The 16757-nt window shown below is 41.1% G+C and overlaps 2 protein-coding genes and 1 long non-coding RNA gene across 5 annotated transcripts in view; 1 reads left to right on the plus strand and 2 right to left on the minus strand.

Annotated features, from left to right (window-relative positions):
• Window positions 1–2384: 2384 nt before the first annotated feature.
• Window positions 2385–16757, minus strand: part of LOC110015899 (complement C3) — a 93340-nt gene continuing 78967 nt past the window's right edge. Inside the window, exon 39 of the mRNA XM_023959442.1 lies at window positions 2385–2530. Coding sequence (XP_023815210.1) covers window positions 2400–2530 — 131 coding nt within the window. The 3' untranslated portion in view covers window positions 2385–2399. The remainder of the gene's footprint in view (window positions 2531–16757) is intronic.
• Window positions 8804–10969, plus strand: LOC110015450. The gene is made up of 2 exons (XR_002290646.2): window positions 8804–8937; window positions 10436–10969. It is a non-coding gene; the product is annotated as an uncharacterized LOC110015450 (long non-coding RNA).
• LOC111948059 (zinc finger BED domain-containing protein 4-like) lies at window positions 13804–16715 on the minus strand. Of its 3 annotated transcripts, XM_023959451.1 has the most exons (8): window positions 16462–16715; window positions 16218–16350; window positions 15975–16066; window positions 15685–15891; window positions 15505–15618; window positions 15152–15409; window positions 14423–15045; window positions 13804–14339 (listed from the first exon to the last, which is right to left on the minus strand). In XM_023959451.1, exons 4-8 carry the CDS (start codon window positions 15727–15729, stop codon window positions 14105–14107), a joined length of 1275 nt encoding a protein of 424 aa, XP_023815219.1. In that variant the 5' UTR covers window positions 15730–15891; window positions 15975–16066; window positions 16218–16350; window positions 16462–16715; the 3' UTR covers window positions 13804–14104. The 3 variants fall into 3 exon arrangements, with proteins under 3 accessions (XP_023815219.1, XP_023815215.1, XP_023815229.1); XM_023959447.1 differs by having other exon boundaries at window positions 16218–16715; XM_023959461.1 differs by lacking the exons at window positions 15975–16066; window positions 16218–16350; window positions 16462–16715 and having other exon boundaries at window positions 15685–15966.

The raw sequence follows: 16757 nt of genomic DNA on the forward strand, positions 1-16757 counted from the left end.
TGCAGCTCAAGACAGAGCATTTCCGCAAATGGAAGACCTGATAACACAGGAGCCAGGTCCAATTCTAGCCTTTTCGACCCCCAGATGGAGTTACGTCTCCAAGTTGATGCTTCCAAAAGTGGACTAGGTGCAGTTATGCTTCCAGATAGCAAACCAGTTGCCTACGCGTCAAAATCCCTTAAACAAGACAGAACAAAACTATGCGCAGATTGAAAAAGAACTATATTCAGTGCTTTTTGGCTGCAAGCACTTTCATGAGTACATTTATGGAAGAAAAGTCAATGTAGAATCAGACCACAAGCCCTTGGAGTCCATCATAAAGAAACCCCTTGCTTCTGCTCCACCACGGCTACAGAGAATGATTTTACAGCTCCAGAGATATAACATCAGCATAACCCATCTAACTGGAAAAGACGAACCAATTGCTGATATGTTGTCTCGCAAAGTTATTCCATATATGGACCAAGCATTAAACGAGGGAATGGAAGCCCAGGTGCATGCAGTCATGAGCAGCGTTGCAGTCAGTGACAAAAGACTAATGGAAATCAAAGAAGTCACTTCCAAGGATCCACAGCTCACCACTCTAAAAAAAGATTATTCTAATGGCTGGCCAGAAACAAGATCATCATGCCCACACAAAATTCGGGAATACTGGAACTACAGAGATGAGATCTCTGAGTTAGATGGAATTTTATTCAAAGGTGAGAACATAATTCCACAGGAACTGAGAGAAGCCATGTTTGAGCGTATCCATTCAAGTCACAAGAGAATCAAAGAAAAAAGCAAAAGCAGAGCCAGAGACATTTTGTTTTGGCCCCAAATGGGTAGACAAATTGAAGAAGCAGTTATGGCACGTTGCATATGCCAAGAGAGCCGCAGCTCAAACCCCAGAGAACCTTTATTGTCACATGCTAAAAGACCATGACAAGGAATAGGGACGGACCTGTTTAGTTGGAAGTCAAGAGACTACATTGTCATAGTGGACTACCTAAGCAGGTATTTTGAGTTAGAAAGACTTTACAGTTGTACCTTAGCAGCTGTGATTGCCAAACTCAAAGCAGCAATGGCAAGACACGGAAATCCAGAAACCATCATAAGTTACAACGGACAATGCTACAGATCAAGAGAATTCAATCATTTTGCAGGAACAACTCCACACACACCACGACCAGCCACCACTATCCACAGCGCATTGGACTTCCAGAAAAGACCGTCCAAACTGCAAAACGCATATTGGACAAAGCAAGAGCTGAAGGAAAAGTCTCATGTAAGTTTGCTTAAATACAGAAATACCCCAGTTTACAACCTTTACTCACCAGCAAAAGCTACTCATGAGCCGCAGACTACTCAAGACTACTCTACTACTACTATTCAATACTTCCCAACACACCTGAGCAGCTGAAGTCACACAGATAAGTCACACAGCAGATAGGCTCAGTGGTGGAGTCAAGCTTTTTTCATCTTCGCCAACTTGCTAAGGTAAAACCTTTTTAACAGCTGCACATTTTGAAACTGTAATCCACGCGTTCATCACATTCTGGCTGGATTCCTGTAATTCTCTTTATTTTGGACTCAGCCAGTCGTCACGTCTCCAACGCGTTCAAAATGCAGCTGCCCGTCGTCTAGTTGGAGGACATAAGCGAATTTTAGCATCGCTCCACTGGCTGCCTGTGCATTTTAGAGTTCATTTTAAGATTCTTTTATTTGTTTTTAAATGTTTACATGATCTTTCCCTGCTGTACCGCTCTGAACTTCTCTCTCCTTACTCGCCAGCCCGGTGCCTCAGATCAGCTGATCAGCTGCTTCTGGAGGTCCAGACGGAAGCTCAGAGGGGACAGAGCTTTTGCTGTTGCTGCTCCAGCTTTGGAACTCTCTGCCACTGTCCATAAGAGAAGCTCCATCACTGCCCATTTTTAAAACCCACCTGAAAACCCATTTTTATGCTCTGGTTTTTAATTCAATGTGAGACTTCTGTTATTGCTGTCTTGCTGTACTGGTTTTATTGTTTTTATCTCTCTATATTTAATCTTTGTTTTAAGATGTTTTAGTGTTTGTTTTCTTCATTTCTCGTGTTCAACACTTTGTGTCGGCTGCTGTTGATTGAAAGTGCTATATAAATAAAGATGAGTTGAGATTCCCATATACTGTTTCCTCACAGCTGAGCCAAGCCTTAAGTATCTTTTTTAAAGATTGAAAAAATACTTCTATAAGTATTCATTGTGTGTGGGGTCATGGGTCGTGTGTGTTAATGGAGGAGAGTGGTAAGGATGAAGGGTGGGTTGTTTTATTTTTGTAATATTGTGTATGTTTTTTGTTTTAAATGTTAAAGCGCTTTAAGTTGCGCAAGCCATGAGAAGCGCTTTTTTAAAAATGAAGTTTGATTTGATTCTTGCCTGGAGTCATAAGTGGAAGTCCTGCAACACAAATGTAACCAAGTTACCTTCTGCACATGTGCACTTGTCATCTCTGTAGAGCTGCAGCAGCTGTCCTCCCTCCCTCTCTGGATGGTAAAACTTCACACAAGGTGTTTCTGTAAATAGAGAAAGGATATTCATAAAATTGATTTTTATCTTCACTTTTCTTTGCCCTGCTGAGAACAGAGGCAGCCTGTTCTTACGCTCATAATATTCATAGATAGAGACTGCTGCTGGCTGAAGAACACCCACCTCCATGGTCTGCTGGACCCTAAAACTGATCACCACAGCTGGTGGACTGTCCCCCGGTGGTCAAACAGCTGTCCCCCAGCCCCCCCCCCCCACCCCCCCCGCCCCCCCAGCCCAGAGGCCCCACCCCCGGAGGGGCCAACACCCCAGACCCGGCACCACCCACCCCACACAGAGAGAGAGGAGCCAGAAAGCGTTGCCCCCCCCCGGAGCAAGCCCAGGCCCCCACCCCCAAATGCCGGACCTAGAAGAGCTCTGGTCAGGCCCTGACGGGACCGAGGCAGCCAACCGTTCGGGGCAACCACCGATTGCCTCAGCGGAGACCCCGACCCGTCAGCCCCCCTGCCCCGTACCAATAGTGGGCCCCCCCTCCCCCCCAGAACGCCCCCCCCACAGGACAGGGCCGACAAGCCCCCCAACCCACATGCCGACACTGTGGTATGTTTTTTTATCATTAAATCTGTACTTGGGAACATTTTTACAAAATCCATTGCTGTATTTTATTTATTTTTTAATCAACTGGTAGGGACACAATTAATTTCATATACAGTGACTACTTTTACACCATTGTAAGGGTATGGAAACAGTAAAAGAACTGTTAAAATGTAATCTTAAAAAAGTATACTTTTATTCTGAGGTTTTTGAGCCACAAGACTACAGCACCCCTGATCCCAAACACATTGAAACAGAGTAAGTACATGTTTTATCTATTTATTTTTGCTAAAGAAACATTTTTCTTGTTGATGTTACCAGCCTAGAGCTTTGTCCCTGATAAACACAGTTAGAGATGTTCTACTGTATGTCATGTACAAGGAAGTTGTTGTACCCGTATTTTCCGGACTATAAGTCGCCCTTTTTTTCATAGTTTGGCAAAGGGTGCGACTTATACTCCGCAGCGGCTTATATTAGAAATAAATTGAAATAAATACATTGTTAACCCTCCTGTTATGTTCATTTGTGAGGAACAGAGATGATGTTCCTGGGACAATTTGATGTATGAGGTATGTTTAGTGTTAAGAGTATTTTAAGTGACTCAGAGAATCAGCAAACTTTTTTTTACAGTAAGATCTTGAAGGCTAACAACATAATATTCTATTTTCCAATGATTTAATTGATTCAGAAATGCAATAAAAATGACTACATTCTACAAATACAGGATGAAAACAGAGTATTAGTTGGACAATGATGCTTCATGAAAGGAATAAATAAATGTATGAGAAAGAATTACTGTGAAATTATGAGATAAACAGTCTGCTATGATTGTGTCATATGAGGTTGTGCAAGTTCAGTTTTCAGATTTTGTCAAATAAATTTCCCGTCAAAATGCGACTTATAGTCCAGTGCAACTTATCTGTGTTTTTTTCTACTTTATAATCAGTGATGAAAGTCTTCCGGGAATTCCTGGAAATCCGGGTTTTTGAGCAAACTGAACGTAAATTCCGGGAAATAAAGACCTGGGGCCTCATTTATAAACGATGCAATAGTTGAGATTTATAAAAAGCAAACTTGACGGGAAAATGTGCGGTCCTTCACGCAAGCTCTGACCCAGGCGTACGCACAAAAACGGGTGAAATGAGAAAAGGCGACACCGTCGGCAGATGGAAGAAACACGTGAAAGTGAAAATGACAATACTGCCTCTCATAAATAACATGAAGACTTCCCAAAGCAAGTCTTACAATTAACAGCTACATGAACACCCGTTTGATCGATCAGCAGTGAAACAAAAAAAAATCAAACAAAAATTACAACAAAAATTCAAATGAACACTTATTTGCAAAAAGAAAAGTGAAATATGTCCTGCAATATTGGCATGTTGTGCAATTCATCCTCATAAATAATATAGTTAACAGAACGAAATAATGTACAAAACTGATATTCTCGTTAATGTGTCCGTCTGGCGGAGCAGATATAGTCAAAGTCAAAGTCAAAGTCAGCTTTATTGTCAAATATGCTGCATCCGTACATACAGCACAGATGAAATTGCTTTCCTCTCACCCCACAATGCAAGCAGCATATAAAATAATAAATAAACAACTTAAAAAATACATTCTTTTAAAAACAATAAATCCTTGAAACCCAAAAAGATAAAGCCAAAAGAAAAGCCAAAAAACACTGAAGGTAGGGGAGAGAGGAGCCGCTGTGTGTGCACGCGCCGCCAGATGTGTGCGAATCAGACAGACAGACAGACAGACAGACAGACAGACAGACAGACAGACAGACAGACGTATTAATTGTCCACTGGGGAAAGTTGTTTTCATAGTAAAACATTTCTTCATAAGCTACAGAATTATGGGATTCATGCATATGCCTTTAGTTTGTTTTATTTTTGATAAAACAATGTATGGCGTATGTCTCAACCATTCAGAAAGCAACAAGAAATTACATTTGCGCTGAACAATTTCCCATTTCCACGTAGATTATTACCGACATCTGTAGCCTGTCAGATGTAATTAATTGGATGGAAATAAAATGCCCCATCACAATGCCTAATGACGCACAATGGCTGATCTTGCTCTCTTAGAAAATGTGGCAAATGGAAGAATTCGGACAGAACGCATCTTTAGACAGCAAGAAGACTTGCTGGCAAACGAGGACGAGTGGCTTATGAGCCGGTTCCCACTTCCTCCAGCAGTCCTGTTGGAGCTTTTGGGGGTGTGTCACCCAGTACTGGCGCGTCAGTGTCCCCCTCCGCCTCAGTCACCACTCCACTTAATAGGGATTCCCCAATAATTGCTGCCAGTCTCATCAAGAGGGGTTAGCTCGGGTGTCCCCTTTCCCCCACCCGTGGCAGACACACTCTGGTGATGCAGCGCCAGACGTTTTTTTGCTTCGACTTTGATGTCCGACCATTTCTTTTTTATTGTTGTGAGGCTACAGGCCACCATTTGCCACTCACGTGACTTTTTGGCATTAGTAATGCCCACACTGTGCCCTCCAAACAACATTTGTCTCCTGTTTTCCACCTCGCCAACGATAACTTCTACTTCACATTGAGTGAAGTTACGTTTTTTTGATTTCCTCTCTGTGTTTGCCATGGTTTCGCCATCAAGGAATATTCATTTGTGGGCGTTTCACGGACTATTTATGGGCAACTATGGGCGTGTCATGAAGCCGCAAAAGCTGCGCAGCATTTAGAATTGATTGTGATTTATAAAGGGAAAGATGCGTAGGATGTGAGTGCGCACGGTTTTATAAATCAGAATATTTCTGTGCGTACGCACGTCCTATGTTCACTATCCCACTTCTATCCCACTTCTGACGCAAATCCTACGCAAAGTTTTATAAATGAGGCCCCTGATCTCTACGGACAAATCGCTTTCCAGATGAAAAAATGGTCTGAAATCAGCGAATTTTAGCTTTATTTTCTATATTTCTCCGCGGATCGCTTCCTCTATGGGCGCGGCCATCTCTCGTCTTCCCGGCCTAATTGACCAATGACGGAACGTTTTAGTTTCTTTCGGATGCGTCGGCGGCTCTGATTGGCTCTGTCTGAACCACATGGTCAGCGTGACTGATTCCCTAGAGACCAAAACTGGCGGACCCACACTAAACTTTCACAAACAAATCTGAAGCGTTTGCGATCAAATTTGTGTTAAAATAATGGCGGGCATCGTCATTATTGAGCGTGGTCACAACCTCAGTTGTGAAAATAAGATAAAAAACAAATTGAAGTGGTCTTGGCTGGAAGAAAAAGATTTTTAAGGTAGTGTAGGTCCAATACATTTTGTGTGAAATAATCTCAAAACCAAATTTTGAAATAATTTCAGTTTTAGTTTTGAGTTTCAGTTTTTATTTTTAATACATTTCTCTATCTAATTTATTTGTATTTCCTAATTACCATGATTTAGTTCACTATTATTGACATTAATTATAAGTATTTGGTGGTTTCGACCCAGACTCCCTTAAAGAATGTTTACAATGTTTAATTTTGTTTGTATGTTTGTTTTGATATTTCCCAGATTAATTAGTATTGGTGGTAAAGAATTGATGTATTATGTTATAGAAAGATAGTTTAAAGCAGATCCCATATTTTGATGTAATTATAGTTTGAGAAAAACAGTGCAAGTGGATGTTTTCCATCTGTCATTTCTAAAGCAGAAATCATGTACAAATAAATGAGGTACTTTCATAGAATATCATAGTTGCTGGTGTTCTTTTTGCCATTTGGGGCTTTAATGTTACTATATTTTAGCAATTGTATGTTTTGCAGCTTTAAGGAAAAGCTTAGAAAAGCTTGTAGAATTGTGTTACTTTATTTATCCAAATTCTTTTTTAGGACCAGCAAGTCCTTAATGGCAGGTCAAACTAGGGGTTTGAATGTTAAATCATGATGCTCCAATTAGTCTTATTTCTTGATTAAGAAGTGAATAACTAGCTGCCAGAATGCACCAGAATGCATCTAAGACCAAGTATTTTTCCAAAATTTCTCTCCGCGACCGCCATATTGCTCAAGGAAAAGTTCAGGGATCTTTTCCTTGCCTGACTTTCATCACTGATAATGCATTTTTGGGCTGGTGCGACTTATACTCCGCAGCGACTTATAGTCCGGAAAATGCGGTATTTATCACTCTTGTAGCCCAGAATCAAACTATTACCCAAAATGTTGTTATAGTCTATATCTTCATGTTATAATTTCATGGACTTTTTTTAAATCATATTTTAGAGAAGGTCCAGGACTTTCATCCACACTCCAACCTAGACAGGTACTCAGGCATTTTGTGTCAGCTTGTAATTTCGTGGTAATATTGCTGTTCTAATTTTTTTATTCTTCAGGTTGTGACATCCGACATAGAGGATCCAGTCAAGAGCCCTTATAGGTAAGTTAGTAATGATAATGTTTCTTTTAATTTCTAATCTAAAGTATGAATTATAAAATAACTTTAGGTTTTGTAAAAATCATTGCATATAAAAAATAATTTAATCGAATATATTTTTAATGATAATTTTCTAACAGTCAATACACAGAACTGTGTGCGCCTTGTATTGAGGAAGAGGATGAATATGTGGTTGAAGTTGCTTCACCAAATGCACACACATCAGTGTAAGCTCTCTTTCTCTGTGTGTGCATAAATTTGATACAAAAAAATTCATGCAATTGATTATTGTCTGTCACTTTTGTCGTTATAGGGAAGACACAAACATTACTCTGTCTGACATTATAGGCAACTTGTCCCATGATATTGATCATGACAGAGTCAGCAGGTTCAACATCTCGAGGGCTAATGTTTGGGATGGAGCAGTTAGAGGTTTCAAGGAATCATCCTACTCTGAAACCTGTGACATGCTTTTTAACTTTACAGGTGATGCTGGTGTTTTTGAAGAAGGGCTTGATGCAGGTGGCCAAAAGCGAGAGTTTTTGAGTCTGCTAATGAAACATCTTAGAGACCGTCCCATTTTTGATGGACCAGAAGGACATCGGTTCTTGGTCTATGGTGGATGGATTTTTGGATGTTGATTGATGACTGAAAAAAATACTAAATAAATCACAACTAACTCAGTTTTGCTCCCACTGCCTTTTTTAAACACACAACTAGCATGCATGTTTTACCGGGATGTTATAACTTGCCCGCACCCTAAAACCAGGTGCGCCTTTTTTCATGTGTTAAATATAGAAAAAAAAACCACAACCGAGACTGTGCCCTATAATCCAGTGCGCCCTGTGGTCGTGAAAATACGGTGTGTGTGTGTAACATCTTTAAATCTGTATTTATTGAAGCTGTCAGGGAGAATGCCTACTACATAGCAGGGAAGATGATTCCTGTGTCAGTTGTGCATGGTGGTCCGGGACCTCACTTCCTGTCAGAAAATCTGGTTCATTATCTTGCTGGACAGACTCTATTCAGAGCAACAGTTGCTTCAATAACTGAAGACGAAACAGGGAAAGCTTTACAAGAGGTGAGAACACCACACAATTCCAGTGTTATAAGGTAGAATTATTGCATTTGCTTGTTCTGCTGCACTTTTCACTTTTTATGACTTATTCTACATAAGCTCCATCTGTATATGTTTACACCAAGGTTTTTTTTTTCATCCTAGAAAACAATTTCCACGAGATGCAATAACTAAATTTAGTGTTTATGTTTATTTTTATGTTTTACAGCTTGAGAATTCTAAATCAGTGGATGTTCATCGTGAATGTCTCATGAAACACAGCACTATGCTGCAGACAGCAGGTTGTCTGAGACATATTTCAAAGATTGAAGAAAAGATAGACATTGTGTCTGACTATCTCCGATGGTATATAATCGACCGCAACTCATCTGTACTTGACAGGTAAGATTATATTCAAATTAATTGCAGAGGTCAATCTTTGGTTATTTTCTTCTGCATCTCAGTTCTTCTTCCTCCTTCTTGCTTTTCCGGGTTTTAACCTCTTTTTATATACGAATTTGACTTTTTTTCATTATCACTGGATGAGAAACTAAAACAGAGTTTTAGGGTCACGGTGAGAAGAAAATTCTTGGGGATATATGTTGAGATTAAAGTCGAAATGGCGAGAGTAAAGTCAAAATAAAATTTCGAGAAAAAAGTGGAAATGTTGCTACAGAGCAGCAAGTGAACATCAGGAGTAAAGCAGACTGACTTTGTTGAACAAGTGAGCTAAATGCTTATTGATAACTTCCAAATGTTTGGAAGCTCATTTATGTGATTGACTGTGTATTAATGTTTTATTTATTGATCGCCGTTTTGCAGGATCTCTGCAGCCTGTTGATGAAGCTGTCAGTATCCCTGTAGCTGTCCACTTCAATCCTTTCTTTATTCACAAAAGATCTCAAAGTCTGAGGGATATTTCCATCTGAGGAGGCACGCTTTTAGCATTTTTGAGGTTGTAATGCTAATATAACAGACTATTTTCATCGTTGTTTTATGTTGAAACGAGACGTTTCATCAGGAGGAGGGGTGTATGAAACACTGTTTACCTTCCGCATTGGTGTTCTGTGCATGACAGGTTTATGACAAAGGTTACAGAGGGACAGATGAAACTCTGCTTTACTGACACTAGCCATTTTGTTTTGTGAAGACTGGATTATTCTTAAAGGCTTGGCCTTACTTCTCTTGGGCAACATTTCGACTTTGATTTCGACATAAATCCTCCAGAATTATTTTTTATCGTGGCTCTGAAACTGTACCATAAGAATCAGACGTGCAGCTGCTTAGTTTGATTCGTGAAGTTTAGGGCAAACTATTTGATGGAGGAGCTGCAGCCTGCAAAGACTCAACGAGACTATGATGTGAGGGGATCCACTATTTATTGGTTATATGTTTGAAATTTGTTATTTTTCCTGATTTTTTTTTTTCCTATGAAGATCACAAAAAAAGTTATTTGGTTGTTTTTTTATTTCATAAATAGTGTTGTTTTCATTAAAAGTATCATGAATGAATGAAACTGTATCCATATAGTATTATACTGTACATATGTTTAAGGTCCCAAATTACTTCACAACAAAAGAAAGACAGAAGAAGTTTATAATCGGGCACATCAGAGGAGAAAAATATTATGAGGCCCTCACAAAAAAATATTAGGAGTCCCTGCTCTAGCATCCGTGTGGTGTTTGAAGATTTGTTGTTTTTCATCCTTCCAATCATTCAAACACCACATGAACGCTGCATTTCTCTAGGTTTGCGTTTTACATGAGGTACATCAAACCATTGGTGCGATTGGCTCTAAATTAAGAACAAAAGCCACAGTTTTGAAAGAAAAATTTAAAAATGTTCTGTTTTAAATTATCATCTATTATTAATAATTTGTGTTGTTTCTTTCTCTTATAAGGTGGATTACCAAAACACTCTATGCATCTGCTCCTGGTCCAGCCCTTCGATCAAATTTTAGGCCTGCGAGTTAAAATGTTTGCCTACCCCTGAGATACGCTTTAGTTTTTTTTTTCTCTTCTGCTGCAGCTGGACTGATATCTGCATCACCTTTTCACCAGAACAGAGTTCCCTCGTTTATTTCAGGAGTTACGTACTAAGAATAACCGAGAACGATGAAATCTGCGGAGTAGGATCCCGGACGTTTAATGGCAGTAAAACTCCTCGCTACACACTTTCTGCACTTTTCACTTTTCTCACACATTCGTCTCAAAGTTCAAACCTTCATAGTAATAAAGTCCATAAGTATAGAATGAAAACAAAGATCTGATCACGATCAAAGATTTCTACAGATCTTAAGAGCTGTGCGTTTCTGTACAGGAGACACGTCACAAAGGAGATTGATTGACAAGATCTCCAGCCAATCAGAACACGGTGCGCCGTTTGAAAAAAGAAGCAGCAGAATCTCTGTAACAGAGTGAGCGAAACCGCAAAAGATGAACTCCGACATAGAAAGAGAACACTGTTTTCTCTTCTACTTGACAGGGATTTTTAGAGGGGTTTAGATTGGGGCACAGACAGCAGAAGGACGGATTAAAATGTCATGTTCTATGTGGGTCCATATCCCGTGGCCAGACTGGAAATAAAAATGCGGCACTGATATTTTTAAGGGGGCCGGACCAAACATGGAGGTGGGCCGGATTACCCCTGGTGTTGCTCGTTTCCCTATATGCGGTTACATGCACAAAATGTCTCTGATCGGATCAAAGATTGGATTAGAATGGAACTTTCTACATGAGCCCGGAAAGACTTTGACCGATTATAACAAAGTTTTACATACACCATACTTTCCATCAGAATAAATCATTTGTCATGTGCAGAACTGTCTAAAATACCGGAAACGGCCGTAGAAGAAGAAACAGGAACTTCTGTTGTAAACAAAAAACTAATGATTTAGGCATCATGCAGTCCAAGGGGAGCTGGAAAACAGACAGGGTTGATGCTTTTGAGGACCAGGGTTAGCAACCCCTTTTTAGCTGAATAGATATAAAAAAAATCTAAAACAATTCTTATAAAATTGCAAATTCACAAAATGGTGCTTATATTAATGCTATGTTTGTGTTGTAAATACAGTATGTAATAGGATAGATCCCAGTATATGGGAACAACCCCTTATTTGAATACACATTCTACAGGGTCTGTTAAGTACTTTCACTTTATTAATATAGGGCAGGAAGTGACATGTTTTTTTTCTTTCTAGATTTAAAGATGGTCTTTCGGCTCTTCATTTTTTGGATGCGCTGCAGCAACACCCAACTTTGCTGTGTCCAGTCCTGTGTCACACTGAAAAGCAGTTCACTGGGCTGGAACTGGAGAGACTCTTCAAACCGGACTTTAGTCCATCAGGCAGCAACAGGAGACTGCTTGAGGGTCAAACTGTGGGCTACTGGGCAGACTATCTCCTAGATCAGGGGTCGGGAACCTAAGGCTCGCGAGCCATATATGGCTCTTTTGATGGTCACATGTGGCTCGCAGACAAATCTTTAATTCAAATTTTTTTTCTTCATTAGACCAGTCCTTCTCGTGCGCGATGCGATGGCAGAGGCGCGCAGTAGTAGCGGTGCTTAGAGAGACAAATCTGCGCCAGCACTAGTATAAGTTTAAAATTGTCTATTAATTCACAGAGTTTGTACCACCCGTGAATTGCCGTGCCTAAAACTGCGCGCTCCCGTCTCTGAGAAAGAGCGCGCAGTTGCGGGGACGGGATGTGTGAGGGAGAAAGCAGAGGGTGGGGCTGAGGTGTTGTGGGGACAGGCAGCAGGTGAATCGCGCAGGGATTGTAAAAACGTAAAACCCACTGCCTGTCACTCACTGCAGCGTGTGAGTGTGTGTTTGGCTCCCCGTCTGCATGTGAGCAGTCTGTCTCACATCTACAAAACATTCATACCAACCTAAGATCACGTTTAAAGTCTCAACGCCTGCATGAAGCAGAAACTCACCACGTAAACCAGACTAGACCATCAGCAAAACTACCACGAGAAATACTCATCATTTATTAGAAACAGCATAACAATGATATTAAAAAGAATCCACAGACTTATTGTACTTTAAAAAGGTTGAAATTACATCAAATGCACACATTCACTTGTATTTTAGTTTTAAACATATTGTCGCGGACTGAGTTGGATGGCTGTTGGGCCGCGTTAAAAGTTCTGGAGTTCATTGACCGCATCAAGCAGAGAGCTGATTGGCTCTCAGTTCTGTCGCTCAGCCTGTTGTTAGGTAGTTTGGACCAATGGGGTTCAGCTATGGGCCGAATAAGGGAAATGGGAGGGCTGCAGCGGGAGCAGGGGAATATAAAGTTGGGAGACGCGCTCTCGTCTCGTCTCGGCGGGAGAGATTCAGGAGTTGCTGAATTAATTGTTCGGCGTTTGTTGCGGTCTGCAGTAATCGGAATAAAGAACCTTAAAAGAGGTTAAGTCTCCGTGCCTCAGTGTGGGAAAGGGACACTACATTATTGTATGGCTCTTTCGAAATTACATTTCAAAATATGTGGCATTTATGGCTCTCTTGGCCAAAAAGGTTCCCGACCCCTGTCCTAGATTGTGAAGGTTTGTAAATACTTTTGTTGTTTGGAACTATTTGTTAAAACTCTGATTTTTGTTTTTTTTTTTCTTCTCCAGAAGGACAGAGTCCTGTAACATTGGAGGATGTTTTAATGTTTGCCACTGGGCTAACATCACTTCCCCCTTCTGGATTGGACCTGCTGCCGAGTCTACAGTTCCTCGACAACTCCATGTTTCCGATGGCAAATACATGCCTCAACACAATAAAATTGCCTCTGCTGGAATCGTACTGTCATGTCTCGTCAAGTTCCTGTCAGTCTCTGGTGTTGTCTCGTGTTTAACTTCCTGTTTTATTTTGTAGGTTTAACTCACCTCTCGTTTCAGTCCTTCCTCTCCCTTCCCTTGTCTGTTTCCCCACAGCTGAGCCTGCCTCATCATCCCTGATCGTTTCCACCTGTGCTTCCCCTCCTCATGTATTTATAGCCAGAGTTTCCCTGTGTCCTGTGCCTGATTGTCTTGTTTTCTCCTTGACAAAGCCAAGCCAAGTTTATCAAGGTCTAAGAAATTAAAACGATCTAAAACTCTGCATCTGAGTCCAGTCCTGTGTCCTGCCTTGTGTCACGTACACTCTGTTCAAGTCACAGATGGACTTTGGAATTCAAAATTCTCCGGGGTTTGGCTGCTCATAAGCCATATTACTCAAGGTTTGAGTAATTGAGTAATACTTATTTTAGGGCAGTTCTTTTCATTTTGTTATTTACAGCTAGGGATGGGAATCGAAGCCCCATGAAGCTCTCATGGGGCTTCGTGTAAATGTGCCAGAAAAATGAATGAAGCATTTGGGGCTTCGAAACCACACAGAACAGCGGCATCTGGTGGCAGACAGGACATATATCATCTACTCCACTAAGTTCCTTGCCCTTGTAACACTTCAGTGTGGAAATAAAACAAAGACAATGTTTGAAGATTTGTGAGAAGTGCTTGTGTTACATTGTGAATGCCATGTATAAAGTGAGAACGAGTGATTGTGAACCAGGGTCTAACATGACTGGGTGGGATACATGTTATAGATTTTTATTTAAAAACAGAATTTTCTCCACTGTGCTGGGCTTCAGCCTGTTTCGTCTTTGGCTGACGATTTCGCCAGCCTTGGAGAAGATCCTCTCACAAGGCACAGATGAAGCTGGTGTGCATAAAAACTTCATTGCCAGCTTGTAGAGATGTGGGTATAAAACCTTGTGGGTAACCCAGTATCTCAGTGGGTCCTGAGTCCTTGGGATGTGAGGTTCCTTTAAGTACCTAGAAGGACATTAATAGCCTATTGTCATGCACCAGTCTAAAATGAGCAGAAGTTATGATGAGGATTCTAATCTTTACTGTACCTCTGAACCTCCACTGTTGCACTGGCAGTTGTGCTGGTCACCTGTTGTTGAACCCCCACATGCCTGTCCAGCAGGGCCCAGAGACCACCATCTTCCTGCTGACTTGAAGGACCTTCTCTAGGTGGCGACTGTGGCTGTGCCTCTGGAAGTAGCGCCTGCATTGTTGCAGCACACTCTTTAGTGAGTTGCTCTATGGCCGTGTGGGCAGAGCCTTGGCTGCAGAACCCCAGCTCTTTAAACCTTGGGTCCAACAAGGTTGCCATTGACAGAGCAGTGACCTTCTCCAGAGCTGAAAACCTCTCATGGAGATTGTTCTTCAAGTTAGTGGCCAATTTTTCACCAAGTGGGTGTGTGATCTGACCACACCTGCTTGAGATGTAATGTTTCAGCATTTTGACCATGGGAATGACTTTGGATGCTGACACTCGTTTTTCTGTCGAAAGCTCAACTGTGGCCTCTTGAAACGGTGAAAGAATGCTCAAGCAGTGGTGTATGGCCTGGTAGTCCTCTGAGGTGAGTGGAGGAAGGTCTGTATGGAGGGTGGCCAGAGCTGCCCCCAGTGGCTCTCTCTCCTTAAACAACCTTTCCAACATATTAAATGTGCTGTTCCATCTTGTTTCCACCTAAGATAAGACAGCAAGCACAATTTAAAGGAGAGAAGAAAGTAACACAATAAACAACTGCAAAAACATGTAAAATCTTAGATTTAAAAAAAAGAAAATGTTTCACCTCTTGTATTAATTTGTGCTCTGGCCTGGCCAGCTGTCGCTGCATCTCTGACAGCTTCTCCTTCGCTGTGGTGCTGGATTTAAAAAGACCGACAATCCTACGCCCCTTACTTCGGATATCCTCTAGTTCAGGGGTTTGGGCAAGGGACTTTTTCACCACCAAATTAAGCATATGTGCAAAACACATTATGTGCCGAAGCAGTAATATATTAGCACATGCAACCATGTTGGGAGCACAGTCTGTAACCAGGCCTGTCACCTGGAAGAAAGATTACATGTTCACAAATCATGTATATTAGGTATTGGGAGGCCATATTGATGAATGATTTTGTACTTTATTGATCTGGCTCGCACCTTCCCTTTAATTCCCCATTCTTCCATGAGAAGATTTTTGGCCTCAGCCAAGTGAGCTGCAGTGTGGGTTTGGGGAAACTTTAGAACCCCCAAGACCACAGAGGCCAGCTCCACCTAGAATGAACAAAGTCAAACTGAGATACATAAACCAAAGCATTGCACAAAGCAGGGGATACCTACCTCCTCGGTGATAAAATGGCATGTTACAGCCAAGTAAGCGTCCATGTTAATGGATGTCTACGTGTCTGCTGTAAGGCTGACAGCAGAGGCCCTGCTAACCACATCTAAAGCCTTCTCCTTTTTGGCTTTGTACTTCTCCTCCACCATTGTCCTCAAGGCCTTCCTATTAGGAATTATGTAGGATGGGTCCAAAAGGTTGACAAAAGCCTAATAGTGACAAATAAAATACAGCTTATTATGTACACAAAAACATAAATAATGTAAATGCTATATAATATTAGCCACCTTACCTTGAAGCCTTTGTCTTCAACAATTGAAAATGGTTGTGCATCCATTACAATCATATCCACCAATGCAGAATCAAGTTCTTGCTTTCTTGACACTGCAAAATATACATATGAAGAAAAAAGAAATATTAATTGTAGAAGCTGAGCCTCGAACCCGGAACCTCAGCATTCACATGTCACTGATTTTTCCACTGAGCTATCTGTTTCAGTTCTTAGTGTGCCATTAGTTGGATATATTCTTATTACCAATACAAGGTGGATTGAAGGCTTGATTTGCCGACTGCGGAGTTTCAACATGATGAACGGAGCGGAGATGTCGCATCATGGAAGATGTACTATCATTAAATGCAAATTCATGTTTGCAAATCAAACATTGCACCTAAAAAAAAATGGAAAGAATAAAAATGATTCCTTTCAACTGACAGACATACCTATAAAACTGACATAATCAGCAATGGCTACTAATAAAATAACGTTAATAGTGTATTACCTTATTTGGAGAAATCAAGTTGAAATGATCCCAAGCCACAGAACGTTTTTTACCGGGTGCCATGACGTTGATTCTTACGATACACGGGAAACAACAGAACTGGTCGGGAAACGTTGTTTGGGATTCATCTGTATTTATAGACAACAGCGCGCCCTTCTGATCAAACACACCTGAGATCTGAAACCTGGTTCAGGTGAGTGATGCATTTGGCGCGTCATACGTCATCAATCACGTGATCTGCGCTGGTTGACACACGCTTTGAAACATTGTGCCGAAACACTCTGTTTCATGAAGGT

Source organism: Oryzias latipes, chromosome 1, assembly GCF_002234675.1.
Source record: "Oryzias latipes chromosome 1, ASM223467v1".
Taxonomy (NCBI): Eukaryota; Metazoa; Chordata; class Actinopteri; order Beloniformes; family Adrianichthyidae; genus Oryzias; species Oryzias latipes.

Excerpts from the sequence above, each read along its gene's own strand:
- LOC111948059 (XM_023959451.1), bottom strand. The coding sequence starts at position 15,729 with ATGGACGCTTACTTGGCTGTAACATGCCATTTTATCACCGAGGAG. Across the intron at positions 15,619-15,684 it reads GCCATTTTATCACCGAGGAG|GTGGAGCTGGCCTCTGTGGT; the intron begins GTAGGTATCCCC and ends TGTTCATTCTAG. Across the intron at positions 14,340-14,422 it reads GCAACAGTGGAGGTTCAGAG|GTACTTAAAGGAACCTCACA; the intron begins GTACAGTAAAGA and ends ATGTCCTTCTAG.